Source organism: Pseudophryne corroboree, chromosome 3 (genome assembly GCF_028390025.1).
Source record: "Pseudophryne corroboree isolate aPseCor3 chromosome 3, aPseCor3.hap2, whole genome shotgun sequence".
Lineage (NCBI taxonomy): Eukaryota > Metazoa > Chordata > Amphibia > Anura > Myobatrachidae > Pseudophryne > Pseudophryne corroboree.
The window spans coordinates 738,349,051-738,375,171 of NC_086446.1; the positions used below are offsets into that span (position 1 = coordinate 738,349,051).

The 26,121-nt window shown below is 48.6% G+C and overlaps 1 protein-coding gene across 2 annotated transcripts in view; it reads left to right on the plus strand.

Annotated features, from left to right (window-relative positions):
• TEX36 (testis expressed 36) overlaps positions 1 to 9,293 on the plus strand; it is a 36,110-nt gene extending 26,817 nt beyond the window's left edge. For both annotated transcript variants that reach the window (XM_063962244.1, XM_063962245.1), the window contains exon 4: positions 8,863 to 9,293. In XM_063962244.1, the coding sequence (XP_063818314.1) occupies positions 8,863 to 9,129 (267 nt within the window). In that variant the 3' untranslated portion in view covers positions 9,130 to 9,293. The remainder of the gene's footprint in view (positions 1 to 8,862) is intronic.
• The last annotated feature ends 16,828 nt before the right edge of the window (positions 9,294 to 26,121 follow it).

Genomic DNA, 26,121 nt, shown 5'->3' on the forward strand with positions numbered 1-26,121 from the left:
CCGTCTTTTCAGCCGCAGTCCTTTCGTTCCTATAAGAACAAGCGGGCAAAAGGACAGTCATATCTGCCCCGAGGCAAAGGAAAGGGTAAGAGAGTGCACCAAGCAGCTCCCTCCCAGGAGCAGAAGCCCTCCCCGGCTTCTGCAAAGCCCTCAGCATGACGTTGGGGCTTTACAAGCGGACTCAGGGGCGGTGGGGAGTCGACTCAAGAATTTCAGCGCACAGTGGGCTCACTCACAGGTGGACCCCTGGATCCTGCAGGTAGTATCTCAGGGTTACAGGTTGGAATTCGAGAAGTCTCCCCCTCGCCGGTTCCTAAAGTCTGCTCTGCCAACGTCTCCCTCAGACAGGGCGACGGTATTGGAAGCCATTCACAAGCTGTATTCTCAGCAGGTGATAGTCAAGGTACCCCTCCTACAACAGGGAAAGGGGTATTATTCCACACTATTTGTGGTACCGAAGCCGGACGGCTCGGTAAGACCTATTCTAAATCTGAAATCTTTGAACCTGTACATACAAAAATTCAAGTTCAAGATGGAGTCACTCAGAGCAGTGATAGCGAATCTGGAAGAAGGGGACTTTATGGTGTCCCTGGACATCAAGGATGCTTACCTGCATGTCCCAATTTGCCCTTCACATCAAGGGTACCTCAGGTTCGTGGTGCAAAACTGTCATTATCAGTTTCAGACGCTGCCGTTTGGATTGTCCACGGCACCTCGGGTCTTTACCAAGGTAATGGCCGAAATGATGTTTCTTCTGCGAAGAAAAGGCGTATTAATTATCCCTTACTTGGACGATCTCCTGATAAGGGCAAGGTCCAGAGAACAGCTGGAGGACGTAGTAGCACTAACCCAAGTAGTGCTGCAACAGCACGGGTGGATTCTGAATTTTCCAAAATCTCAATTGACCCCGACGACACGTCTGCTGTTCCTGGGAATGATTCTGGACACGGTCCAGAAAAAGGTGTTTCTTCCGGAGGAGAAAGCCAGGGAGTTATCCGAACTTGTCAGGAACCTCCTAAAACCAGGAAAAGTGTCTGTGCATCAATGCACAAGAGTCCTGGGAAAAATGGTGGCTTCTTACGAAGCGATTCCATTCGGCAGATTCCACGCACGAACTTTTCAGTGGGATCTGCTGGACAAATGGTCCGGATCGCATCTGCAGATGCATCAGCGGATAACTTTGTCTCCACGGACAAGGGTGTCTCTTCTGTGGTGGTTGCAGAGTGCTCATCTGTTAGAGGGCCGCAGATTCGGCATACAGGACTGGGTCCTGGTGACCACGGATGCCAGTCTGAGAGGCTGGGGAGCGGTCACACAGGGAAGAAACTTCCAGGGAGTGTGGTCAAGCCTGGAGATGTCTCTTCACATAAATATACTGGAGCTAAGAGCGATTTACAATGCTCTAAGCCTGGCAAAACCCCTGCTTCAGGGTCAGCCGGTGTTGATCCAGTCGGACAACATCACGGCAGTCGCCCACGTAAACAGACAGGGCGGCACAAGAAGCAGGAGGGCAATGGCAGAAGCTGCAAGGATTCTTCGCTGGGCGGAAGATCATGTGATAGCACTGTCAGCAGTGTTCATTCCGGGAGTGGACAACTGGGAAGCGGACTTCCTCAGCAGACACGATCTACACCCGGGAGAGTGGGGACTTCATCCAGAAGTCTTCCACATGATTGTGAACCGTTGGGAAAAACCAAAGGTGGATATGATGGCGTCCCGCCTCAACAAAAAACTGGACAGGTATTGCGCCAGGTCAAGAGACCCTCAGGCAATAGCTGTGGACGCTCTGGTAACACCGTGGGTGTTCCAGTCAGTGTATGTGTTTCCTCCTCTGCCTCTCATACCAAGAGTACTGAGAATTATACGGCAAAGGGGAGTAAGAACGATACTCGTGGCTCCGGATTGGCCAAGAAGAACTTGGTACCCGGAACTTCAGGAGATGCTCACGGAAGATCCGTGGCCTCTACCTCTAAGACGGGACCTGCTTCAGCAGGGACCGTGTCTATTCCAAGAAGAGGTCATCCCTACCCTGGTAAAAGCCAGGAAGGAGGTGACTGCACAACATTATCACCGCATTTGGAGAAAATATGTTGCGTGGTGTGAGGCCAGGAAGGCCCCGACGGAGGAATTTCAACTGGGTCGATTCCTACATTTCCTGCAAACAGGATTGTCTATGGGCCTCAAATTAGGGTCCATTAAGGTTCAAATTTCGGCCCTGTCGATTTTCTTCCAGAAAGAATTGGCTTCAGTTCCTGAAGTCCAGACTTTTGTAAAAGGAGTACTACATATACAGCCCCCGGTTGTGCCCCCAGTGGCTCCGTGGGATCTTAATGTAGTTTTGGATTTTCTCAAATCCCATTGGTTTGAGCCACTCAAATCGGTGGATTTGAAATATCTTACATGGAAAGTAACCATGCTACTGGCCCTGGCTTCAGCCAGGAGAGTGTCAGAATTGGCGGCTTTATCGTATAAAAGCCCATATCTGATTTTCCATTCGGACAGGGCAGAACTGCGGACGCGTCCTCAGTTTCTGCCTAAGGTGGTTTCAGCGTTTCACCTGAACCAGCCTATTGTGGTGCCTGCGGCTACTAGCGATTTGGAGGATTCCAAGTTGCTGGACGTTGTCAGGGCATTGAAAATATATATTTCAAGGACGGCTGGAGTCAGAAAATCTGACTCGCTGTTTATACTGTATGCACCCAACAAGCTGGGTGCTCCTGCTTCTAAGCAGACGATTGCTCGTTGGATTTGTAGCACAATTCAACTTGCACATTCTGTGGCAGGCCTGCTACAGCCTAAATCTATCAAGGCCCATTCCACAAGGAAGGTGGGCTCATCTTGGGCGGCTGCCCGAGGGGTCTCGGCATTACAACTCTGCCGAGCAGCTACGTGGTCGGGGGAGAACACGTTTGTAAAATTCTACAAATTTGATACCCTGGCTAAAGAGGACCTGGAGTTCTCTCATTCGGTGCTGCAGAGTCATCCGCACTCTCCCGCCCGTTTGGGAGCTTTGGTATAATCCCCATGGTCCTGACGGAGTCCCAGCATCCACTAGGACGTCAGAGAAAATAAGATTTTACTTACCGATAAATCTATTTCTCGTAGTCCGTAGTGGATGCTGGGCGCCCATCCCAAGTGCGGATTGTCTGCAATACTTGTACATAGTTATTGTTACAAAAAAATCGGGTTGTTATTGTTGTGAGCCGTCTGTTCAGAGGCTCCTACGTTTGTCATACTGTTAACTGGGTTCAGATCACAGGTTGTACGGTGTGATTGGTGTGGCTGGTATGAGTCTTACCCGGGATTCAAAATCCTTCCTTATTGCGTACGCTCGTCCGGGCACAGTATCCTAACTGAGGCTTGGAGGAGGGTCATAGGGGGAGGAGCCAGTGCACACCACCTAGTCCTAAAGCTTTTATTTTTGTGCCCTGTCTCCTGCGGAGCCGCTAATCCCCATGGTCCTGACGGAGTCTCAGCATCCACTACGGACTACGAGAAATAGATTTATCGGTAAGTAAAATCTTATTTTAGGCCCATAGTCACTCCTGACTGTAGGAAGTGCAGAAATCGACAGAGATGAAATTCCTCCGTTGGGGTCTTCCTGGCCTCACACCAAGCAATATATTTTCGCCATATGCGGTGATAATGTCTTACGGTCACATCTTTCCTAGCTTTAATCAGCGTAGGAATGACTTCCTCCGGAATGCCCTTTTCTTTTAGGATCCGGTGTTCAACCGCCATGCCGTCAAACGCAGCCGCGGTAAGTCTTGGAACAGACAGGGCCCCTGCTGCAACAGGTCCTGTCTGAGCGGCAGAGGCCATGGGTCCTCTGAGATCATTTCTTGAAGTTCTGGGTACCAAGCTCTTCTTGGCCAATCCGGAACCACAAGTATAGTTCTTACTCCTCTCCTTCGTATTATTCTCAGTACCTTGGGTATGAGAGGCAGAGGAGGGAACACATAAACCGACTGGTACACCCACGGTGTCACTAGAGCGTCCACAGCTATCGCCTGAGGGTCCCTTGACCTGGCGCAATATCTTTTTAGCTTTTTGTTGAGGCGGGACGCCATCATGTCCACCTGTGGCCTTTCCCAACGGTGTACAATCATTTGGAAGACTTCTGGATGAAGTCCCCACTCTCCCGGGTGGAGGTCGTGCCTGCTGAGGAAGTCTGCTTCCCAGTTGTCCACTCCGGGAATGAACACTGCTGACAGTGCTAACACATGATTTTCCGCCCATCGGAGAATCCTTGTGGCTTCTGCCATCACCATCCTGCTTCTTGTGCCGCCCTGACGGTTTACATGGGCGACCGCCGTGATGTTGTCTGACTGGATCAGCACCGGCTGGAGTTGAAGCAGGGGTCTTGTCTGACTTAGGGCATTGTAAATGGCCCTTAGTTCCAGAATATTTATGTGTAGGGAAGTCTCCTGACCCGTCCATAGTCCTTGGAAGTTTCTTCCCTGTGTGACTGCCCCCCAACCTCGAAGGCTGGCATCCGTGGTCACCAGGACCCAGTCCTGTATGCCGAATCTGCGGCCCTCTAGAAGATGAGCACTCTGCAGCCACCACAACAGCGACACCCTGGTTCTTGGAGACAGGGTTATCAGCCGATGCATCTGGAGATGCGATCCGGACCACTTGTCCAACAGATCCCACTGAAAGATCCTTGCATGGAACCTTCCGAATGGAATTGCTTCGTAAGAAGCTACCATCTTTCCCAGGACTCGCGTGCAGTGGTACACCGACACCTGTTTTGGTTTTAGGAGGTCTCTGACTAGAGATGACAACTCCTTGGCCTTCTCCTCCGGGAGAAACACCTTTTTCTGTTCTGTGTCCAGAACCATCCCCAGGAACAGTAGACGCGTTGTAGGAACCAGCTGCGACTTTGGAATATTCAGGATCCAGCCGTGCTGTTGTAGCACTTCCCGAGCTAGTGCTACTCCGATCAACAACTGTTCCCTGGACCTCGCCTTTATAAGGAGATCGTCCAAGTACGGGATAATTATAACTCCCTTTTTTCGAAGGAGTATCATCATTTCGGCCATTACCTTGGTAAATACCCTCGGTGCCGTGGACAGACCAAACGGCAACGTCTGGAATTGGTAATGACAGTCCTGTACCACAAATCTGAGGTACTCCTGGTGAGGAGGGTAAATGGGGACATGCAGGTAAGCATCCTTGATGTCCAGTGATACCATGTAATCCCCTTCGTCCAGGCTTGCAAAAACCGCCCTGAGCGATTCCATTTTGAACTTGAACCTTCTTATATAAGTGTTCAAGGATTTCAAATTTCAAATTGGTCTCACCGAACCGTCCGGTTTCGGTACCACAAACATTGTGGAATAGTAACCCCGTCCCTGTTGAAGGAGGGGTACTTTGGTTATCACCTGCTGGGAGTACAGCTTGTGAATCGCCTCCAGCACCGCCTCCCTGTCTGGGGGAGTAGTTGGCAAGGCTGATTTGAGGAAACGGCGAGGGGGAGACGTCTCGAATTCCAGCTTGTACCCCTGAGATACTACTTGTAGAATCCAGGGATCCACCCGTGAGCGAACCCACTGGTCGCTGAAGTTCCGGAGACGGGCCCCCACCGCACCTGGCTCCACCTGTGGAGCCCCAGCGTCATGCGGTGGACTTAGAGGAAGCGGGAGAGGACTTTTGTTCCTGGGAACTTGCTGTTTGGTGCAGCTTTTTCCCCCTACCTCTGCCTCTGGGCAGAAAGGACGCGCCTCTAACCCGCTTGCCTTTCTGGGGCCGAAAGGACTGTACCTGATAATACGGTGCTTTCTTTGGCTGTGAGGGAACATGGGGTAAAAATGTCGACTTCCCAGCCGTCGCTGTGGAATCGAGGTCCGAGAGACCATCCCCAAACAATTCCTCACCCTTGTAAGGCAAAACCTCCATGTGCCTTTTAGAATCCGCATCACCTGTCCACTGCCGAGTCCATAATACTCTCCTGGCAGAAATGGACATTGCATTTATTCTAGATGCCAGTTGGCAAATATCCCTCTGTGCATATCTCATGTATAAGACTACGTCTTTAATATGCTCTACTGTTAGCAATATAGTGTCCCTGTCAAGAGTATCAATGTTATCAGACAGGGAATCTGACCACGCAGCTGCAGCACTGCACATCCATGCTGAAGCAATAGCCGGTCTCAGTATAATACCTGAGTGTGTATATACAGACTTCAGGATAGCCTCCTGCTTTCTATCCGCAGGCTCCTTTAGGGCGGCCGTATCCGGAGACGGTAGTGCCACCTTCTTTGACAAGCGTGTGAGCGCTTTATCCACCCTAGGGGATGTCTCCCAACGTATCCTATCCTCTGGCGGGAAAGGGGACGCCCTTAGTAACTTTTTGGAAATTACCAGTTTCTTATCGGGGGAAACCCACGCTTCATCACACACTTCATTTAACTCTTCAGAAGGGGGAAATACCACAGGTTGCTTTTTCTCCCCAAACATAATACCCTTTTTTGTGGGACCAGGGTTAATGTCAGAAATGTGCAACACATTTTTCATTGCCGTAATCATGTAACGGATGGCCCTATTGGAATGTACACTAGTCTCATCGTCGTCGACACTGGAGTCAGTATCCGTGTCGACATCTGTGTCTGCCATCTGAGGTAGCGGGCGTTTTTGATCCCCTGATGGCTTTTGAGACGCCTGGGCAGGCACGGACTGAGAAGCCGGCTGTCCCACATCTGCTATGTCATCAAACCTCTTATGTAAGGAGTCGACACTGTCACGTAATTCCTTCCACATAACCATCCACTCAGGTGTCGACGCCGCAGGGGGTGACATCACATTTATCGGCACCTGCTCCGCCTCCACATAAGCCTCCTCATCAAACATGTCGACACAGCCGTACCGACACTCCGCACACACACAGGGAATGCTCTGACTGAGGACAGGACCCCACAAAGTCCTTTGGGGAGACAGAGAGAGAGTATGCCAGCACACACCACAGCGCTATAAATCACAGGGATGTACACTATATAATGAGTGATTTTACCCTATAGCAGCTATATATATATATATATATATATGTATTTGCGCCTAAATTTAGTGTCCCCCTCTCTTTTTTACCCTATTGAGCCTGGAAACTGCAGGGGAGAGCCTGGGGAGCGTCCTTCCAGCGGAGCTGTGAGAGGAAATGGCGCCAGTGTGCTGAGGGAGATAGCCCCGCCCCCTTCACGGCGGACTTCTCCCGCTTTTTTCATGGATATATGGCAGGGGATTTTACACATATATAGTCTTAATGACTATATTATGTGTATTTTTGCCAATGTAAGGTAATCTTATTACAGCCCAGGGAGTCGTCCCCCCCCAGCGCCCTGCACCCATCAGTGACCGGAGTGTGAGGTGTGCATGGGGAGCAATGGCGCACAGCTGCAGTGCTGTGCGCTACCTTAATGAAGACCGGAGTCTTCAGCCGCCGATTTCCTGGACGTTCTTCTTGCTTCTGGCTCTGCAAGGGGGACGGCGGCGCGGCTCCGGGACCGGACGACCGAGGCTGGGCCTGTGTTCGATCCCTCTGGAGCTAATGGTGTCCAGTAGCCTAGAAGCCCAAGCTAGCTGCAAGCAGGTAGGTTCGCTTCTCTCCCCTAAGTCCCTCGTAGCAGTGAGTCTGTTGCCAGCAGATCTCACTGAAAATAAAAAACCTAAATATACTTTTTTTTCTAGAAGCTCAGGAGAGCCCCTAGTGTGCATCCAGCTCGAGCCGGGCACAGATTCTAACTGAGGTCTGGAGGAGGGGCATAGAGGGAGGAGCCAGTGCACACCAGGTAGTCCTAATTCTTTCTTAGAGTGCCCAGTCTCCTTCGGAGCCCACTATTCCCCATGGTCCTTTCGGAGTTCCCAGCATCCACTAGGACGTCAGAGAAATTTTATTTTCAGGTACACCGTGGATTCTACTTGGAGAAGTGGATCGAACCTCGTGTCAACATAGGTAAGTATGTGTGTGTCGGCATGTATATAATAAAGTTTCACTTTCACGGTGTGCGTGTACTGTTTTTATTTGGGTATTTTTTTTGTAGTAGAACTACAGGTACCAGTGGGCCCGTTCCCCCCCCCCCCCGCATGCTGGTACTTGTGGTTCTCCAAGTACCAGCTTGCGGGGACTTGTAGTTCTGCTACAAAAAACAATATTCCTTCTTTGTGTCACTTGGCTATCAGCCCCCCATCCGCAGCCCTTGGATGGGGGGGGGGGAGGGACAGCCTCGGGCTTCACCCCTGGCCCTTGGGTGGCTGGAGGGGGGGGGGACCCTTTGATTTAAGGAGTCCCCACTCCTCCAGGGTACCCCGACCAGGGTTGACTAGTTAGTGATTTAATGCCACGGCCGCAGGGACCGATATAAAAGTGTCCCCCGGCTGTGGCATTATCTCTCTGACTAGTGGAGCCCGGTGCTGGTGTTAAAAATACGGGGGACCCCTACGTCTTTTGTCCCCCGTATTTTTTGCACCAGGACCGGACGCAGAGCCCGGTGCTGGTTGTGAAAATACGGGGGATCCCCTGTCCATTTTCCCCCCGTATTTTTACAACCAGGACCGGCTCAAAGAGCCCGAGGCTGGTTATGCTTAGGAGTGGGGACCCCACGCAATTTTTTTCTGGGGTTTTTTAAACATTTTTGTGCCGTCCAAAAAGTCGAATCCAGGACGCACATATCTGTCAATTGGTCCGTTTTTCGACAGCGGGACTGTCTAATCCGTTTTTTATTGAATATGTCGAATTTGGGTCCCGGTGGGAGGGTATGTGACTGTCGAATTGTGTCGAATTTAAAAACGGTCGAATTCCAGCCGGAATTCGACCGCAATTTCATATACCCCTATGTACTGTAGTTAGTTTTTTTTTCCTTCTGGTAGGGTCTTGGAAGGAAGAAGACTCCAGCTGAGAGAAGACAACACACCTCTCAAAATTTAAACCTTTCAAATCTGGAAACCCCTCAGAGAGCAACAAATGAATGGGCTGCTTATACTAATTACCAAGTCTCTCACAAGGGAAGGCAAGACACAGAGAGACCCTTCTGCAGGAGGTACCCCAACCACCACTATACCCTGTCCACTTACAGGAGGGACCTTCCCGAAAACCATTTCATGTGGTTTGCAGATTACCGTGCAATGCCACATTGATGCTGGCAGCATTAAGTCTAATTGTTAATAAGAAGGCGCAGCTTGGAGTAGTATCAAATACATTTTATTTGAAAATATTATTAACTGTTCTCAACTATCAGTATTGTGTCCTAAATGATGACATTATTGCAGATGGTATTAAACTAAAACTATTTGTGTTTTAAGTGGATTGCTGCAAACCCTATATAAATCATGGGGATAGTGCCATTACTACATATAAAAGAGGGATCTTTAACTGCATTTAAAATACAAATGAGCCATATCAATCTCTTTGACAATCTTTGTACTTGAACTAATTAACAGAGAAACAAGTTATATATTTAAAGGGTATTTACACTTATTTATCTCTTAGCAATTGGTTCAACCTACCGTCAACTCCCAATATTAGGAATAAGTACGTCTAGCTGATCTGCACCCACCAGCAGTGGTCCCTGGAGCCTCTGGCCAGTATACTATGAAAGTGAATGGTGGAAGGCAGCAACCATTTGGAATGGGATAGGTTGCTCAGCAGGGTTCTGCCAAGGAAGAAACGGGCAGATAGGCTAACCAGGAGAATGGAACCCCCGTCTTGGACAACAGACATTACAACAGAAAATATTCAGCCCTTTCTGTACGTTTTTACAGAAATGAATTTCTAACATTTTATTTTGCGCACTATTCGACGCTCCGTCCTTTTCCCAGGTCATACAGTAACGAGCAGGGTAATCTGACCGCTCAAATAGTAAACATCACCAGTCGCACACAGTATTATTATCTTGTATGGAGTTGGACAGATTTTTAATACAAATAAAAATCCTGCTAGTATTTGCAGGTCTGAAAGTGGATCAGTAACATGCATCCAGCTTGTGAGTTGAGTCAATAGCATATAAATTCATTTTGAAGTATTAATGTTAATTGAGGCATGAGGCCCCATGTGATGCTGCCAATTCGAGAATAGATGGCCATGTATAATGCTCAACACACAAAATTGTGTGCGTGTGTATATATTTCTGCTGCGGGGTACACTGGGCTCCACAAGGATTAACTTCAGGGTGTAGAGTAGGATCTTGATCCGAGGCACCAACAGGCTCAAAGCTTTGAGCTTCTTCCCAGGATGCATAGCACCGCCTCCTATATCACCCTGCCTCAGTTTGTAAGTTGGTGCCATGCAGTAAGCAGGCAATCAACAGGAGGGCTGCTCCTGCAGCCCATTTTATAAAATTTCAGAAGAAAATATTTGAAGACTTCAAGGGCTGCAGCTTTTATGAATGTCAGTCAGACATACTTTGCTGCAGCTCCATCACTCCCCCAGTGACACTGTATACTCCCGTGCCCTGGTTGCCGGGTAACTACAGCGGAGGCTCCGGTGTTCTTCTGGTCAGTCACACACACTCGCTGCTAACCTCCAGGATCGCGTGGCCGCAGGTACAAGGGGAGGTAAGGGGTCTCTTTGGCCCGCTGTAATTACGATCTGGCGCGGCCGTGGGAGGCAGGCCGCGCGCGCTGGCGTGGACACTAAAGGACAGCCACTCCACTAGCCTCCAGGACATAGGGCACAGGTAGGGGTTTTTCTCTCTAAAAAGACCCTGTTTTAATACAGCCCGCAGTGCCCGGTGGGGATGCCAGCAGGGGGATAAGGCCTAACCTGTAACCCCTCCCCCAGCTCCAGGGCACCATTTGGGTAAATGTTCCCACCCTGGAGCTGCATCTCTCTCCCTGTCAGCTGCCATCACACGGAGCTGCGCTGTTCCTGCGACTGCTGGGGCAAATCCTTCCTGTAAAGCCGCCTGCTTGTCAAGGGACAGTGTTAGTTAAGAAAGAGTGCATACATTCAGGGTTGTGTGGTACAAACACCCAGTGATATACATCCAGTACCTACTGTGTTTTGTTATATCTACTATTTACATATATAGCTATACTGAGTATTACTTTGTATTGCTAGTCCAGTGCAGTTTTATAGTTTAGTATAATTTCTGCATTGTACGCTTGTGTGTGCGTGGCTGCCATCTTGGGTATTTTATTCAGCTTGCTACTCCTATATTCTATAACCTGAGGAGGCGAAGTGCATCAGGTTTATGAACTGACATAGGTATTTCACAAGATATACTTACTGTGTATTTTTCTTTGTGATTTATAGTCACCATATAGCTCTTGGATTCCCGGTTTGTGCAGACAGGAAAGTCACACTAAGGTATATTGCTGCTGAGATTGTACTAGGTTGCCTGATATTGTGCTTATCATTATGTCAGCTACACGAGGCAACGGAGCTGGGGCTTCTCCCACAATCCGTGGTGGTGATGCTGCAGTCACTTTTGAGGATAACATGGCAGCAGAGTGTTCAGGTGTTTCCTTACCTCCCAGTGGATCTGTAGCACCAGGGGCAACTACTGACCCACCTTGGGCTACCTTCTCCACATTGTTGAATACGCTAGAAACTAAACTTACACCCCCTGTGGGACCTCCTATGTCACTGCAGCAGGTTGTGGTCCCTACAGTCATTCCGCCGTGGGCGGATCAAATCTCAACACAGTTACAGCACTTGAACAGATTGCTGACTAAAAATAAGTCTCACTCTCGCCCACCTAAGACGTCTTCTAAACGGGCCGCTACATCCTCACAATCCACTGCTATTCCAGACGCATCCTCCGAGGAGGATGGTGCATATACTGACTCTGATGATGCTGATGGGGAAGGGGAAGGGAAGTCACTGGTGGATGTCCCTGATTTGATTGAGGCTATCAGGCTCATTCTTCAGGTCTCTGATGAACCTGAGCCTGCGGCTGTCTCTAAAAATCCAGACAGATTTAAACGCAAGAAGGTGGTTAAACAAGTTTTACCTCATTCTCAACACCTGGCTGACATACGTCAGGACTCCTAGGAATATCCTGGAATGAAATTCACACCGCATAAGAGACTGTTGGCTCGCTATCATCTCTCTGCGGAGCTATGTAAAAATTGGGAAACTCCTCCGCCTGTAGATTCTCATGTGGCTCTGCCAGTAACTACCGTCACCTCTCTGAAGGAACCGACAGATAGACGTGTAGAGGGTTGTTTGAAAGCGATTTACACCCTAACGGGGGCTGTGCATAGACCAACCATTGCAGCAACATGGGCTGCTGGAGCTGTTGAGGCGTGGGCTCAGGAGCTGGAAGCGGAGCTGCCTTCCAACACTTCTGAGCATGCTCAACAATATCTCTCATATATTGTCACGGCTTCTCTGTACCTTACGGAGGCGGCTTCCGATGCTGGCAGCCAAGGCTGCCAAAACATCCACCTTGGCTCGCTGTATACTTTGGTTGAGATTCTGGTCGGTGGATATGGATTCTAAAAAAAACCCTGGAGGTGCTTCCTTTTAAAGGAGACATTCTTTTTAACGAAGACCTAAATAAGATTGTGGCTGATCTGGCTACTGCTAAAACAGCTTGCCTACCCAGTACGGCTCCTTCCGCACAGAAGGCTAAAAGTACTTTCCCTCGGCCCTTTCATCCTCCAGGTAAAAGCAAAAGGTCAGGCGTATCCGAGGCAAGCTCGTTCTTCCAAACCTGCCAAGCCCAGACCATAGCAGGCCTGGCCTGCCCGTCAGCCTGCTTCCAAAACTGACAAGCTTGTCGCATGACGGGGCGAGCCTCCCTCTGGGAGATCTCAGAGTGGGGGGGGCCGACTTCTAGGTTTTGCCCAGAAATGGTTGGAGACCCTTCAAGAACAGTCCCCCTCATCGATTTTGCCTGACAGATGTCCCTTTGGACCCGAAGAAGGCAAATACTCTTCATTCGGTGGTTCATTCGCCCCTAACCACGGGAGTGGTAGTACGGGTGCCTCTGGCTCAGCGAGGCAAAGGGTTCTATTCACCGCTGTTTCTAGTTCCGAAACCGACCGGGTCCTCGCGGCCAATTCTCAATCTCAAGTCCTTGAACAAGTATGTGAGGGTCTCCAAGTTTCGTATGGAAACTCTACGCTCTATTGTTCTGGCCTTGGAGCCTGGGGACAATATGGTCTCCCTGGACTTAAAGGATGCCTACCTGCATATTCCTATTGCAGTATCTCATCAGCAGTACCTGAGGTTTGCTGTGGGCAACCTTCATTACCAATTTCGGGCGTTACCCTTTGGTTTGATAACGGCTCCCCGAGTTTTCACCAAAGTAATGGCGGTCATGACGGCTACACTCCGCTGTCAAGGGGTCAGGATCCTACCCTAAACGGTTTGTTGATCCTGGTAAATTCCCTAGAAATTCTCCTATGTCATCTAGATCTGACTGTCCAGGTCATGACAGCCCACAGGTGGCTTGTCAACCTGAAGAAATCATTCCTGGTTCCTGCTCGGAGCATGGTACACCTGGGAGCGTTATTGGACACTCACAACCAGCGGTTGTTCTGGTCTCAAGAGAAGGTCCTGAAACTTCAGGACAGGATTCGATGCTTCCCATCTCGCCCGCAAGTGTCGATTCATTCGGCAATGCAAGTGCTAGGTCTCATGGTGTCGGCTTTCGACATGGTGGAGTATGCTCAGTACCGCTCTCGCCCTCTGCAAAAGTTCATTCTGACCAAGTGGGACGGCCTGCCTCACCGGATAAGATCTCACGTGATCTCATTATCTCCGGCGGTCTGCCTGTCACTGAGCTGGTGGCTGCAGGACCATCAATTGAGCAGGGGCCGTCCGTTCTGGATATCCGACTGGGTCCTCCTGACAATGGATGCCAGTCTGAGGGGTTGGGGCGCGGTGTTGGAACAACACTCTCTTCAGGGTCGGTGGACCAAGGAGGAGTCTCTACTCCCAATAAATATTCTGGAACTGCGGGCAGTGTTCAATGCGTTGGCACTGGCCCAGCATCTCATACAGAACAGACCTGTTTCAGGTGCAATCGGACAACGCCACCACAGTGGCATACATAAATCATCAGGGCGGCACTCAAGGCCGCATGGCATTGAGGGAAGTATCAAGGATTCTTCAGTGGGCAGAACGCCATCTGCCGGCCATATCAGCAGTGTTCATTCCGGGCGTTCTGAACTGGGAGGCTGACTATCTCAATCGTCAGGACGTGCACGCCGGAGAATGGAGCCTACATCCAGAGGTGTTTCCACTTCTCGTGGACAAGTGGGTCCTCCCAGATGTGGACCTGATGGCGTCTCGACACAATCACAAGGTTCCGGTGTTCAGAGCAAGGACAAGGGATCCTCAAGCAGCGTTCGTGGATGCTGTCAATCCCGTGGAACTTTCGGCTGCTGTACATGTTCCCTTCGGTGTCACTCCTGCCCAGAGTAATTCGGAAGATCAAGCAAGGAGGAGGAATCCTACTTCTGCTCGCTCCAGCGTGGCCCAGACGGCACTGGTTCTCCGATCTACAGGGCCTCTCGCTGGATTGTCCCCTTCTACTTCCACAACGTATAGACCTCCTCGTTCAGGGCCCTTGTGTTTACCAGGACTTGGCCCGTCTGGCTTTGACAGCGTGGCTCTTTAAGCTTCCGTCTTGAGGGCCAGGGGTTTATCTGAGGCGGTCGTTCAAACTATGTTGAAGGCCCGTAAGCTGGCTTCTGCTTGGATTTACCATAGGGTCTGGAATGCTTACTTTACTTGGTGTGTGTCTCATAATCATGACGTTTTCAAGTTTAGTGCGGCCAAACTGTTAGCCTTCCCACAACAGGGCCTGGACTTAGGCCTTCATCTGACCTCCCTCAAGGTTCACATTTCTGCCTTGTCGGTTTGGTTTCAGAGAAAGATTGCTGCCCTACCTGATGTTCATACATTCACTCAGGGCGTGTTGTGGATTCAGCCTCATGTACCACCTGTGGCCCCTTGGGATCTGTCTGTGGTTCTGGAGGCCTTGCAAGAGTCTCCGTTTGAGCCTCTTGCGTCTGCGGACCTTAAGTGGCTTTCCCTTAAGGTTTTATTTTTGCTGGCTATCGCTTCAGCTAGAAGGGTCTCGGACTTGGGTGCCTTATCTTGTGAGTCCCCCTATCTTATTTTTCACCGTGACCGGGCAGTTCTTAGAACACGCCATGGTTCTTTGCAGAAGGTTGTGGTTCCGGCCTTTGGTTCTCCTGAGTTGTCATCTAAAGAGCGGTCTTTGGACGTGGTACGGGCTCTCCGTATCTATGTGAAGAGAACCTCTTCCATTAGGAAATCTGATTCTCTTTTTGTACTGTTTGGTTTTCACAAACGTGGCTGGCCTGCTAACTAGCAGACCTTGGCCAGAAGGATTAGAATGGTGATTGCATATGCTTATTTACAGGCTGGCCTTCCAGCTCCTGCTACCATTAAAGCCCATTCTACTCGGTCTGTAGGACCTTCTTGGGCGGCCCGCTGTGGTGCGACCCTTGATCAATTGTGGAATACGGCTACGCGGTCCTCAGTGAACACGTTCATAAGGTTCTATGACTTCGATACTTCCGCCTCCCAGGATGCTTCCTTTGGACGCCGGGTTCTTGTGCCCGCTACTGTGCGTCCCCTCCCATAAGGAACTGCTTTAGGACAACCCCAATGTTAATCCTTATGGAGCCCAGTGTACCCCACAGCAGAAAACGAGATTTATGGTAAGAACTTACCGTTGTTAAATCTCTTTCTGCAAGGTACACTGGGCTCCACAAGGCACCCACCCTGTCGCAACTTAGCTTCTTTGGGTTGGTGTGGCATTAGCCGCTCACCCTCCCCTGTGGCGAGTGTGTGGTCTATGTGGCTTCTCATGTTTGTCGTCTCTGGTACCTGCTACTGCATTGGGCTGGTTAACGAAACTGAGCTCCTGTGCACGGAGGCGGGGTGATATAGGAGGTGGTGCTATGCATCTTGGGAAGAAGGTCAAAGCTTTGAGCCTGCTGGTGTTGGTGCCTCGGATCAAGATCCTACTCTACACCCCGATGATAATCCTTGCGGAGCCCAGTGTACTTCGCAGAAAGCTTTAACAGTAAATTCTTACAATAAATCTCGTACGTATGTATGTATGTATATATATATATATATATATATATATATATATATATGTATATATATATATATATATATATATATATATGTATATATATATATATATATATATATATTGTAACACTGTAGGGGTGCAAGGCGCCTTTTCCTGGGGAATATGGTAGCACGCAGCAGCTGAGGAACAACACAAGTCCAGTTTCTGGTACAACTGACCCCGGCCAGTTTTATTGAAACAGAAAATAAAACAAACCCCAAAATAAAAATACCTTGCCTGTCCGGCACTAACTAAACATAAGATATTCCTAACTGTCACTAAACAAAACACAGAGTTCTTCAGTACATACTGTATAGCTTACTTGCATCAGAAAGCGTGTCTCTCACACACAGATCCCTCAGCCTTCCCAGGCAGTCTGCCCATACTAATCAGGTTAGCAGCACTATAACACACTTACACAGCTGAAACCCTGATTAGCCCTCTGTGAGGCCAAAGACCCGAACTGGGCCCAATGTCTAGAACTCGCCTTATCTCTCTCTCAGAGCCTTTACCCAGCTTTTACAGCAAACTGAAAAGGTTCAGACAAAACAAAAAGCATTTTTCCTAGAAGTTAACATTTTCTAAAACATGTAAGACAAGAACCTGGGACAAATATACCTGCCCTCAAACACTATCCCAGTGTTCTTGTCACATATCCCCCTCCCCTGTTTCGACCTAGGGGCCGGAACACTTGTAGCCCCCAAACAGAAGATGCGAGACAATGCATCTGCGTTGGCCAATTGTGTTCCCGGTCTATGTTCGACAGTAAACTTAAAGTCCTGCAACGCTAGAAACCATCTAGTTACACGAGCATTCTTGCCTCTATTTACATACATCCATTTTAAAGGGGCATGGTCTGTCACTAGTCTGAATTGTCTACCCAAGAGGTAATATCTCAAGGTATCTAGTGCCCACTTAATGGCCAAAGCCTCCTTTTCCACAATGGCATACCTTTTTTCATGCTCATTGAGTTTCCTACTCAAATAAATGATAGGGTGTTCGTCCCCATCTCTGGTTTGGGACAGCACAGCACCTATCCCTACCTCTGAGGCATCTGTCTGTACCACAAATTCTTTTGAAAAATCTGGTGTTATCAACACCGGTTGTGAACACAAAGCCACTTTTAACGCTTGGAACGCCTTTTCTGCATCAGGGTTCCATTTCACCACATTTGACTGCTTCCCTTTGGTAAGGTCTGACAACGGCACCGCTGTGGTCGCAAAATTAGGAATAAACCGTCTATAGTACCCAGTAATTCCCAAAAAAGCCCTTACCTGTTTTTTATTCACTGGACGAGGCCAGTTTTGAATAGCATCAACTTTATTCAATTGGGGCCTAATCAGACCTCTGCCTATGGTGAAGCCCAAGTATTTGACCTCCTCCATTGCGAGGCAGCACTTCTTTGGGTTAGCAGTTAACCCTGCCTCTCTGATTGAGTCCAGTACTGCTTGTACTTTAACCAAATGGGACCCCCAGTCTGTACTGTGAATTACCACATCATCCAAATAGGCAGCTGCATATTTTCTATGGGGCCTCAAAATTTTATCCATCGCCCGTTGAAAGGTTGCTGGAGCCCCATGCAACCCAAAGGGTAACATCTTATACTGGTACAGCCCCTCCGGAACCGAAAAGGCTGTTTTTTCTTTGGCGCTATCAGATAAAGGTATTTGCCAGTAACCTTTGGTCAGGTCCAATGTGGTGAGAAACCTGGCTGTTCCCAGCCTTTCTACAAGCTCATCCACACGGGGCATGGGGTATGCGTCAAACTTGGACACCTCATTTAACTTACGAAAGTCATTACAGAAGCGTATGCTACCGTCGGGCTTCGGGATGAGCACTATGGGACTGGACCACTCACTGTTAGACTCCTCTATGACTCCAAGTTCTAACATGGTTTTAACTTCCTTAGAAATAGCTTCTCGCTGAGCTTCAGGAATCCTATATGGCTTTAAATGAACCCTGACCCCTGGTTCTGTGACAATGTCATGTTTTATTATGGTCGTTCGGCCAGGCAGCTCTGAAAATACCTCCCTATTTTGGATGAGAAATTCTTTAACCTGATTGTTCTGATCAGCTGATAATGTCTCTGACACCTTCACTGCGGGAAGCAACCGGGGTGAAAACACCGAAGGGCAAGGCTCCGCTGACAGAGACAACCTATCTTTCCAGGGTTTGATTAAGTTAACATGGTAAATCTGTTCGGGTTTTCTCTTTCCCGGCTGGTATACTTTGTAATTAACCTCATTCACTTTTTCCCTAATCTCAAATGGACCCTGCCATTTAGCTAGGAATTTGCTTTCCACAGTGGGTACCAAAACAAGAACTCTATCTCCAGGAGCAAATTCCCGTATCTTGGCACTCCGGTTATAGAACCTCTGTTGAGCACTTTGGGCCTGTTCCATGTGCTCTCTGACAACAGGTACCACGGCTGCAATCCTATCCTGCATTTGTGTTACATGCTCAATAACGCTTCTATAAGGAGTGGGCTGTCCTTCCCACGTCTCTTTGGCAATATCCAACAACCCTCTGGGGTGTCTACCATACAACAAATCAAACGGAGAAAACCCCGTAGAGGACTGAGGAACTTCTCTGATGGCCATTAACAAGTAGGGCAACAAACAATCCCAGTTTTTCCCATCTCTCAACAACCTTTTTTAACATACTTTTTAATGTTTTATTAAACCTTTCCACCAACCCGTCAGTTTGGGGATGGTAGATGGACGTCCTGAGGTGAGTGACCTTAAATAACTTGCACAATTCTTTCATGATCCTTGACATAAATGGAGTACCTTGGTCAGTCAAAATTTCTTTTGGTATTCCCACTCTACTAAATACCTGCACCAGCTCCTTAGCTATCGCCTTGGTTGTGATAGTGCGTAAAGGGACAGCCTCAGGATATCGAGTGGCATAGTCCATAATTACCAGGATATACTGATGGCCCCGAGCAGACTTTAACAAGGGCCCCACGAGATCCATGGCTATTCTGTCAAACGGGACCTCTATAATAGGCATGGGAACTAGTGGGCTCCTGAAATGGGGTCTAGGGGCATGATACTGGCATTCAGGACAGGAAGAACAATATTCAGACACTTCTTTATAAACCCCTGGCCAAAAGAACCTTTGTAAAACTCTTTCAGTGGTTTTTTCTGCCCCTAAATGTCCTGCGGTAACGTGACTATGAGCTAAATCTAGTACCGTTCTCCGATAAGGCTGGGGAACTACCAGCTGTTCTACCACATCCTCACCCCTTTTGACAATGTGGTACAAGAGCTCATTACAGATGGCCATGTGGGGATAAGTAACCCTGTCACCTGGTACCACAGGTTCCCCATTAACAATCTTAACATTCTCTCTAGCCTTTATTAAGGTAGGATCCTTTAACTGTTCAGACGCAAACAGATCCTTCTTTACCTCCAGGTCAGGCACGCTTTCAGTTCTAACTACTATGTCTCTGTTCCCGGCAAGAGGGTCCTCACTGGACTCCCCATCTGTCACTTCCCCAGCCAAACTAGCAAAAGGCAAAGGGCCAGAAAGTTCCGAAGACCCACGTACATCCATAAAATCACCGGTATTATCAACTGGCTTTTTACTTCTCACATCTGTTGATAACCGTGATTCCCACAGTTTCCAAAAATGAGGAAAATCCCTCCCTATTATGGCCTCATGCACCAAGGTAGGGACCAGTCCCACTTTAACCATTGCTGACCCACAACAAGTTTCTATATTCACCTCAGCAGTGGCATAATGTTGGGTATCCCCATGTATGCAAGTTACCCCAATAGGTATTTGCTGGACCTTTAAGGGGTTCACTAACCCAGCTTTCACGAGGGTAACTAAACTTCCTGAATCTAGCAAGGCCTCTACCCGGTTACCCTCTAAGAACACATCACACATTTGTTTTTCCAGCTCAGGTGAAGGTACCACAGTACAGGCTAACCTAGCAAAGAAAGACATTCTGCGACATTCAAAGGCAGCATCACATTGCATGGGTTCTTGCATGACTGGGCAATTGGCAACAACATGACCTGGCATACCACATCTAAAACATTTAACCACACGATTATCAACCCGTTTGGGCAACATAGACCGTTCTAGCCCCATTGGCCTGTCTCCAGGGCCAGTGTTTACAGTCTCTCCAGCCTTGCGTTCTCTTAACCGCCCAGCAACGTTTTCCCACGGAACAGTCTTACCAGTCTTTACTGAAGGGTGCTGTCGAGGATCTATGGGTTGCTGGGTGGTCATCAGTAGTTCCTCTGCTGCCAAATACCGCTCTACCATGTCTACTAATTGGTCAGCAGTACCCGGGTTTCCATGGCTCACCCACTTGCGCAGGACCATGGGCAAAGATCTCAAGTAGCGGTCCATGACGACTCTTTCAACCATCTGGGGACCAGTTAATGTCTCTGGCTGTAGCCATTTTTTTGTTAGCTGAATAAGGTCGTGCATCTGAGAGCGCGGAGGCTTCTCCATGGCGTACACCCAACGGTGCACCCGTTGTGCTCGTACTGACAGCGTGACTCCCAGGCGGGTCAGGATCTCAGTCTTTAGTTTATCATAGTCCCGAGCCTCAGCAGGGCTTAAATCAAAGTACGCTTTTTGGGGCTCACCTGACAGAAAAGGTGCCAGCAGACTGGCCCACTGTGCTTTTGGCCAGTTCTCACGCTCTGCAGTCCTTTCAAACGTGGTCAAGTAGGCCTCCACATCGTCAGCCTCTGTCATTTTCTGCAAGAAGTGACTGGCCCGTATAGAACTAGAGCTGGTCGGAGCACTGACGGCCACATCTCCAATCCGGGCTGCAAGGCTCTGCACCACTTCTGTTAAGGCCTCTCTATCCTGACGCTGTTGCCGGTAAAGTTCGTCAATAGCCACCTGCTGCTGTCTCCTATTTTCCTCCATTGCCACCTGCTGCTGTCGGTTGGCCTCCTGCTGAGCCGCTGTAGCTTGCAGCAAGGCTTTAAGCAGATCCTCCATGTCGACAGATTTTTCAGGCGGCTTTGTAGCTGCTTTCACCCAAGACATATATCAAACCCTCAGGGGTGAGTCTCAGTAACTTCACACTGGGCTGTATCTGCATAAACCACCGTTTTCTGCAGGCCTCACAAAGCTGCTGCTTTCACTTATGCGCAGAACGGGGTTGCTCGCATTCTCCACCAAGTTGTAACACTGTAGGGGTGCAAGGCGCCTTTTCCTGGGGAATATGGTAGCACGCAGCAGCTGAGGAACAACACAAGTCCAGTTTCTGGTACAACTGACCCCGGCCAGTTTTATTGAAACAGAAAATAAAACAAACCCCAAAATAAAAATACCTTGCCTGTCCGGCACTAACTAAACATAAGATATTCCTAACTGTCACTAAACAAAACACAGAGTTCTTCAGTACATACTGTATAGCTTACTTGCATCAGAAAGCGTGTCTCTCACACACAGATCCCTCAGCCTTCCCAGGCAGTCTGCCCATACTAATCAGGTTAGCAGCACTATAACACACTTACACAGCTGAAACCCTGATTAGCCCTCTGTGAGGCCAAAGACCCGAACTGGGCCCAATGTCTAGAACTCGCCTTATCTCTCTCTCAGAGCCTTTACCCAGCTTTTACAGCAAACTGAAAAGGTTCAGACAAAACAAAAAGCATTTTTCCTAGAAGTTAACATTTTCTAAAACATGTAAGACAAGAACCTGGGACAAATATACCTGCCCTCAAACACTATCCCAGTGTTCTTGTCACAATATATATATATATACATATATACATATACATACATATATATACATATATATATACATATATATATATATATATACATACATATACATACATATATATACATATATATATATATACATATACACATATATATATACACATATATATATATATACATACATATATATATATATATATATACACACACACATATATATATATATATATACACATATATATATATACACATATATATATATACATATACACATATATTTCTCTAACGTCCTAGTGGATGCTGGGGACTCCGTCAGGACCATGGGGAATAGCGGGCTCCGCAGGAGACAGGGCACATCTAAAAAAGCTTTTAGGTCACATGGTGTGTACTGGCTCCTCCCCCTATGACCCTCCTCCAAGCCTCAGTTAGGTTTTTGTGCCCGTCCGAGAAGGGTGCAATCTAGGTGGCTCTCTTAAAGAGCTGTTTAGAAAAGTTTTTTTTAGGTTTCATTCAGTGATTCCTGCTGGCAACAGGATCACTGCAACGAGGGACTTAGGGGAGAGATCTCCAACTCACCTGCGTGCAGGATGGATTGGGATCTTAGGCTACTGGACACTGAGCTCCAGAGGGAGTCGGAACACAGGTCAGCCTGGGGTTCGTCCCGGAGCCGCGCCGCCGATCCCCCTTGCAGACGCTGAAGAAGACGGCAGAACGGAGGTCCGGAAACAGGCGGCAGAAGACTTCACAATCTTCATGAAGGTAGCGCACAGCACTGCAGCTGTGCGCCATTGTTGTCACACGGCTCACTGACCTAGTCACGGAGGGTGCAGGGCGCTGCTGGGGGCGCCCTGGGCAGCAATATAAGTACCTTATTGGCAAAATAAATACATCACATATAGCCATTAAGGCTATATGTATGTATTTTAACCCAGGCCAGTTCTTAAAAACCGGGAGAAAAAACCAGCCGAAAAAGGGGCGGAGCTTATTCTCCTCAGCACACAGCGCCATTTTCCCTCACAGAAAGGCTGAGGGGAAGGCTCCCATGCTCTCCCCTGCACTGCACTACAGAAACAGGGTTAAAACAGAGAGGGGGGGCACTGATTTGGCGATATAAATATATATTAAATGCTATAAGGGAGGAACACTTTTATAAAGGTTGTCCCTGTATAATTATAGCATTTTGGTGTGTGCTGGCAAACTCTCCCTCTGTCTCCCCAAAGGGCTAGTGGGTCCTGTCCTCTATCAGAGCATTCCCTGTGTGTGTGCTGTATGTCGGTACGTGTGTGTCGACATGTATGAGGAAAATGTTGGTGAGGAGGCGGAGCAAATTGCCTGTAATGGTGATGTCACTCTCTAGGGAGTCGACACCGGAATGGATGGCTTACTTGTGGAAGTACGTGATCATGTCAACACGCTGCGAGCCGGTTGACGACATGAGACGACCGGCAAACAAATTAGTACCTGTCCAGGCGTCTCAGACACCGCCAGGGGCTTGTAAAAACGCCCATTTACCTCAGGGACACTGACTCCAGTGTCGACGGTGAAGAAACAAACGTATTTTCCTTTAGGGCCACACGTTACATGTTAAGGGCATGAAGGAGGTGTTACATATTTCTGATACTACAAGTACCACAAATAAGGGTATTTTGTAGGGTGTGAATAAACTACTTGTAGTTTTGCCTAAATCAGATAAATTAAATGAAGTGTGTGATGATACGTGGGGTTCCTCCGATAGAAAGTTATGGGCGGTATACCCTTTCCCGCCAGAAGTAAGGGCGAGTTGGGAAACACACCTTAGGGTGGATAAGGCGCTCACACGCTTATAAAAACAAGTGGCGTTACCGTCTCCAGATACGGCCGCCCTCAAGGAGCCAGCTGATAGGAAGCTGAAAAATAGCCTAAGAAGTATATACACACATACTGGTGTTATACTACGACCAGCAATCGCCTCAGACTGGATGTGCAGCGCTGAGGGGGCTTGGTCGGATTTCCTGACTGAAAATTTTGATACCCTTGACAGGGACAAGATTTTATTGTCTATAGAGCATTTTAAGGATGCATTTCTATATATGCGTGATGCGCAGAGGGATATTTGCATTCTGGCATCAAGAGTAAATGTGATGTCCATATCTGCCAGACGAAGACACGACAGTGGTCAGGTGAGGCAGATTCCAGACGGCACATGGAAGTATTGCCGTATAAAGGGGCGGTCCATCGGACCTGGTGGCCATGGCGACAGCTGAAAAATCCACCTTTTGTTCCCCGAGTCACATCTCAGCAGAAAAGGACACAGTCTTTTCAGTCTCAGTCCTTTCGTCCCCATACGGGCAGGCGGGCAAAGGCCAGTCATATCTGCCCAGGGGTAGAGAAAAGGGAAGAAGACTGCAGCAAGCAGCCAACTCCCAGGAACAGAAGCCCTTCACAGCTTCTGCCAAGTCCGCAGCATGACGCTGGGGCAGTACAAGTGGACTCAGGTGCGGTAGGGGGTCATCTCAAGAGTTTCAGCACGCAGTGGGCTCACTCGCAAGGGGACTCCTGGATCCTACATGTAGTATCCCAGGTGTACATTGGAAATTCGAGACGTCTCCTCCTCACAAGTTCCGGAAGTCTGTTTTACCAACGTCTACCTCCGACAGGGAGGCAGTATTGGAAACAATTCACAGGCTGTATTCCCAGCAGGTGATAATCAAAGTACCCCTCCTACAACAAGGGAGGGGGTATTATTCCACACTATATTGTGGTACTGAAGCCAAACGGCTCGGTGAGATCTGGAATATTTGAACACTTACATACAAGCGTTCAAATCAAGATGGGGTCACTCAGAGCAGTGATAGCGAACCAGGAAGAAGGGGACGAGATGGTGTCACTGGATATCAGGGACATTTACCTACATGTCCAAATTTGCCCTTCTCACCAAGGGTACTTCAGGTTCGTGGTACAGAACTGTCACTATCAGTTCAGACGCTGCCGTTTGGATTGTCCACGGCGCCCCGGGTCTTTACCAAGGTAATGGCCGAAATGATGATTCTTCTTAAAAGAAACTTGGACGCTTTCCTGATAAGGGCAAGGTCCAGAGAACAGTTGGAGGTCGGAGTAGCACTATCTTTAATAGTTCTACGACAGCACGAGTGGATTCTAAATATTCCAAAATCGTAGCTTTTCCGAGGACACGTCTACTGTTCCTAGGGATGATTCTGGACACAGTCCAGAAAAAGGTGTTTCTCCCAGAGGAGAAAACCAGGGAGTTATCCGAGCTAATCGGGATCCTCCTAAAACCAGGAAAAGTGTCAGTGCATCATTGCACAAGAGTCCTGGTAAAAATGGTGGCTTATTACGAAGCAATTCCATTCGGCAGATTTCACGCAAGAACTCTTCAGTGGGATCTGCTGGACAAATGGTCCGGATCGCATCTTCAGATGCATCAGCGGATAACCCTATATCCAAGGACAAGGGTGTCTCTCCTGTGGTGATTACAGAGTGCTCATCTTCTAGAGGGCCACAGATTCAGCATTCAGGATTGGATGCTGGTAACCACGGAGGCCAGCCTGAGAGGCTGGGGAGCAGTCACACAGGGAAAAAATTTCCAGGAAAGTGTGATCAAGTCTGGAGAATTCTCTCCACATAGATGGAGCTAAGAGTGAAATTATAAGGCTCTAAACTTAGCAAGACCTCTGCTTCAAGGTCAGCCGGTATTGATCCAGTGGGATAACATCACGGCAGTCGCCCACGTAAACAGAAAGGGCGACACAAGAAGCTGGAGGGCAGTGAAAACACTGCAAGGATTTTTCGCTAGGCGGAAAATCATGTGATAGCACTGTCAGCAGTGTTCTCTCCGGGAGTGGACGACTGGGAAGCAGACTTCCTCAGCAGGCATGACCTCCACCTGGGAGAGTGGGAACTTCATAGGGAAGTTTTTCCGCATGATTGTGAGCCATTGGCAAAGACCAAAGGTGGAAATGATGGCGTCCCGCCCGAACAAAAAACGGGACAGGTATTGCGCCAGGTCATGAGACCTTCAGGCGATAGCTGTGGATGTCCTGGTAACACCGTGGGTGTAACAGTCGGTGTATGTGTTCCCTCCTCTGCTTCTCATAACCAAGGTATTGAGAATTATAAGACATAGAGGAGTATGAACTATACTCGTGACTCCGGATTGGCCAAGAGGGACTTGGTACCCGGAACTTCAAGAGATGCTCACAGAGGACTAAGGGCCTGGGGAGCTAAGAAGGGACTTGCTTCAGCAGGTACCATGTCTATTCCAAGACTTACCGCGGCTGCGTTTGACGGCATGGCGGTTGAATGCCGGATCCTGAAGGAAAAAGGCATTCCATAAGAGGTCATACCTACCCTGGTCAAAGCC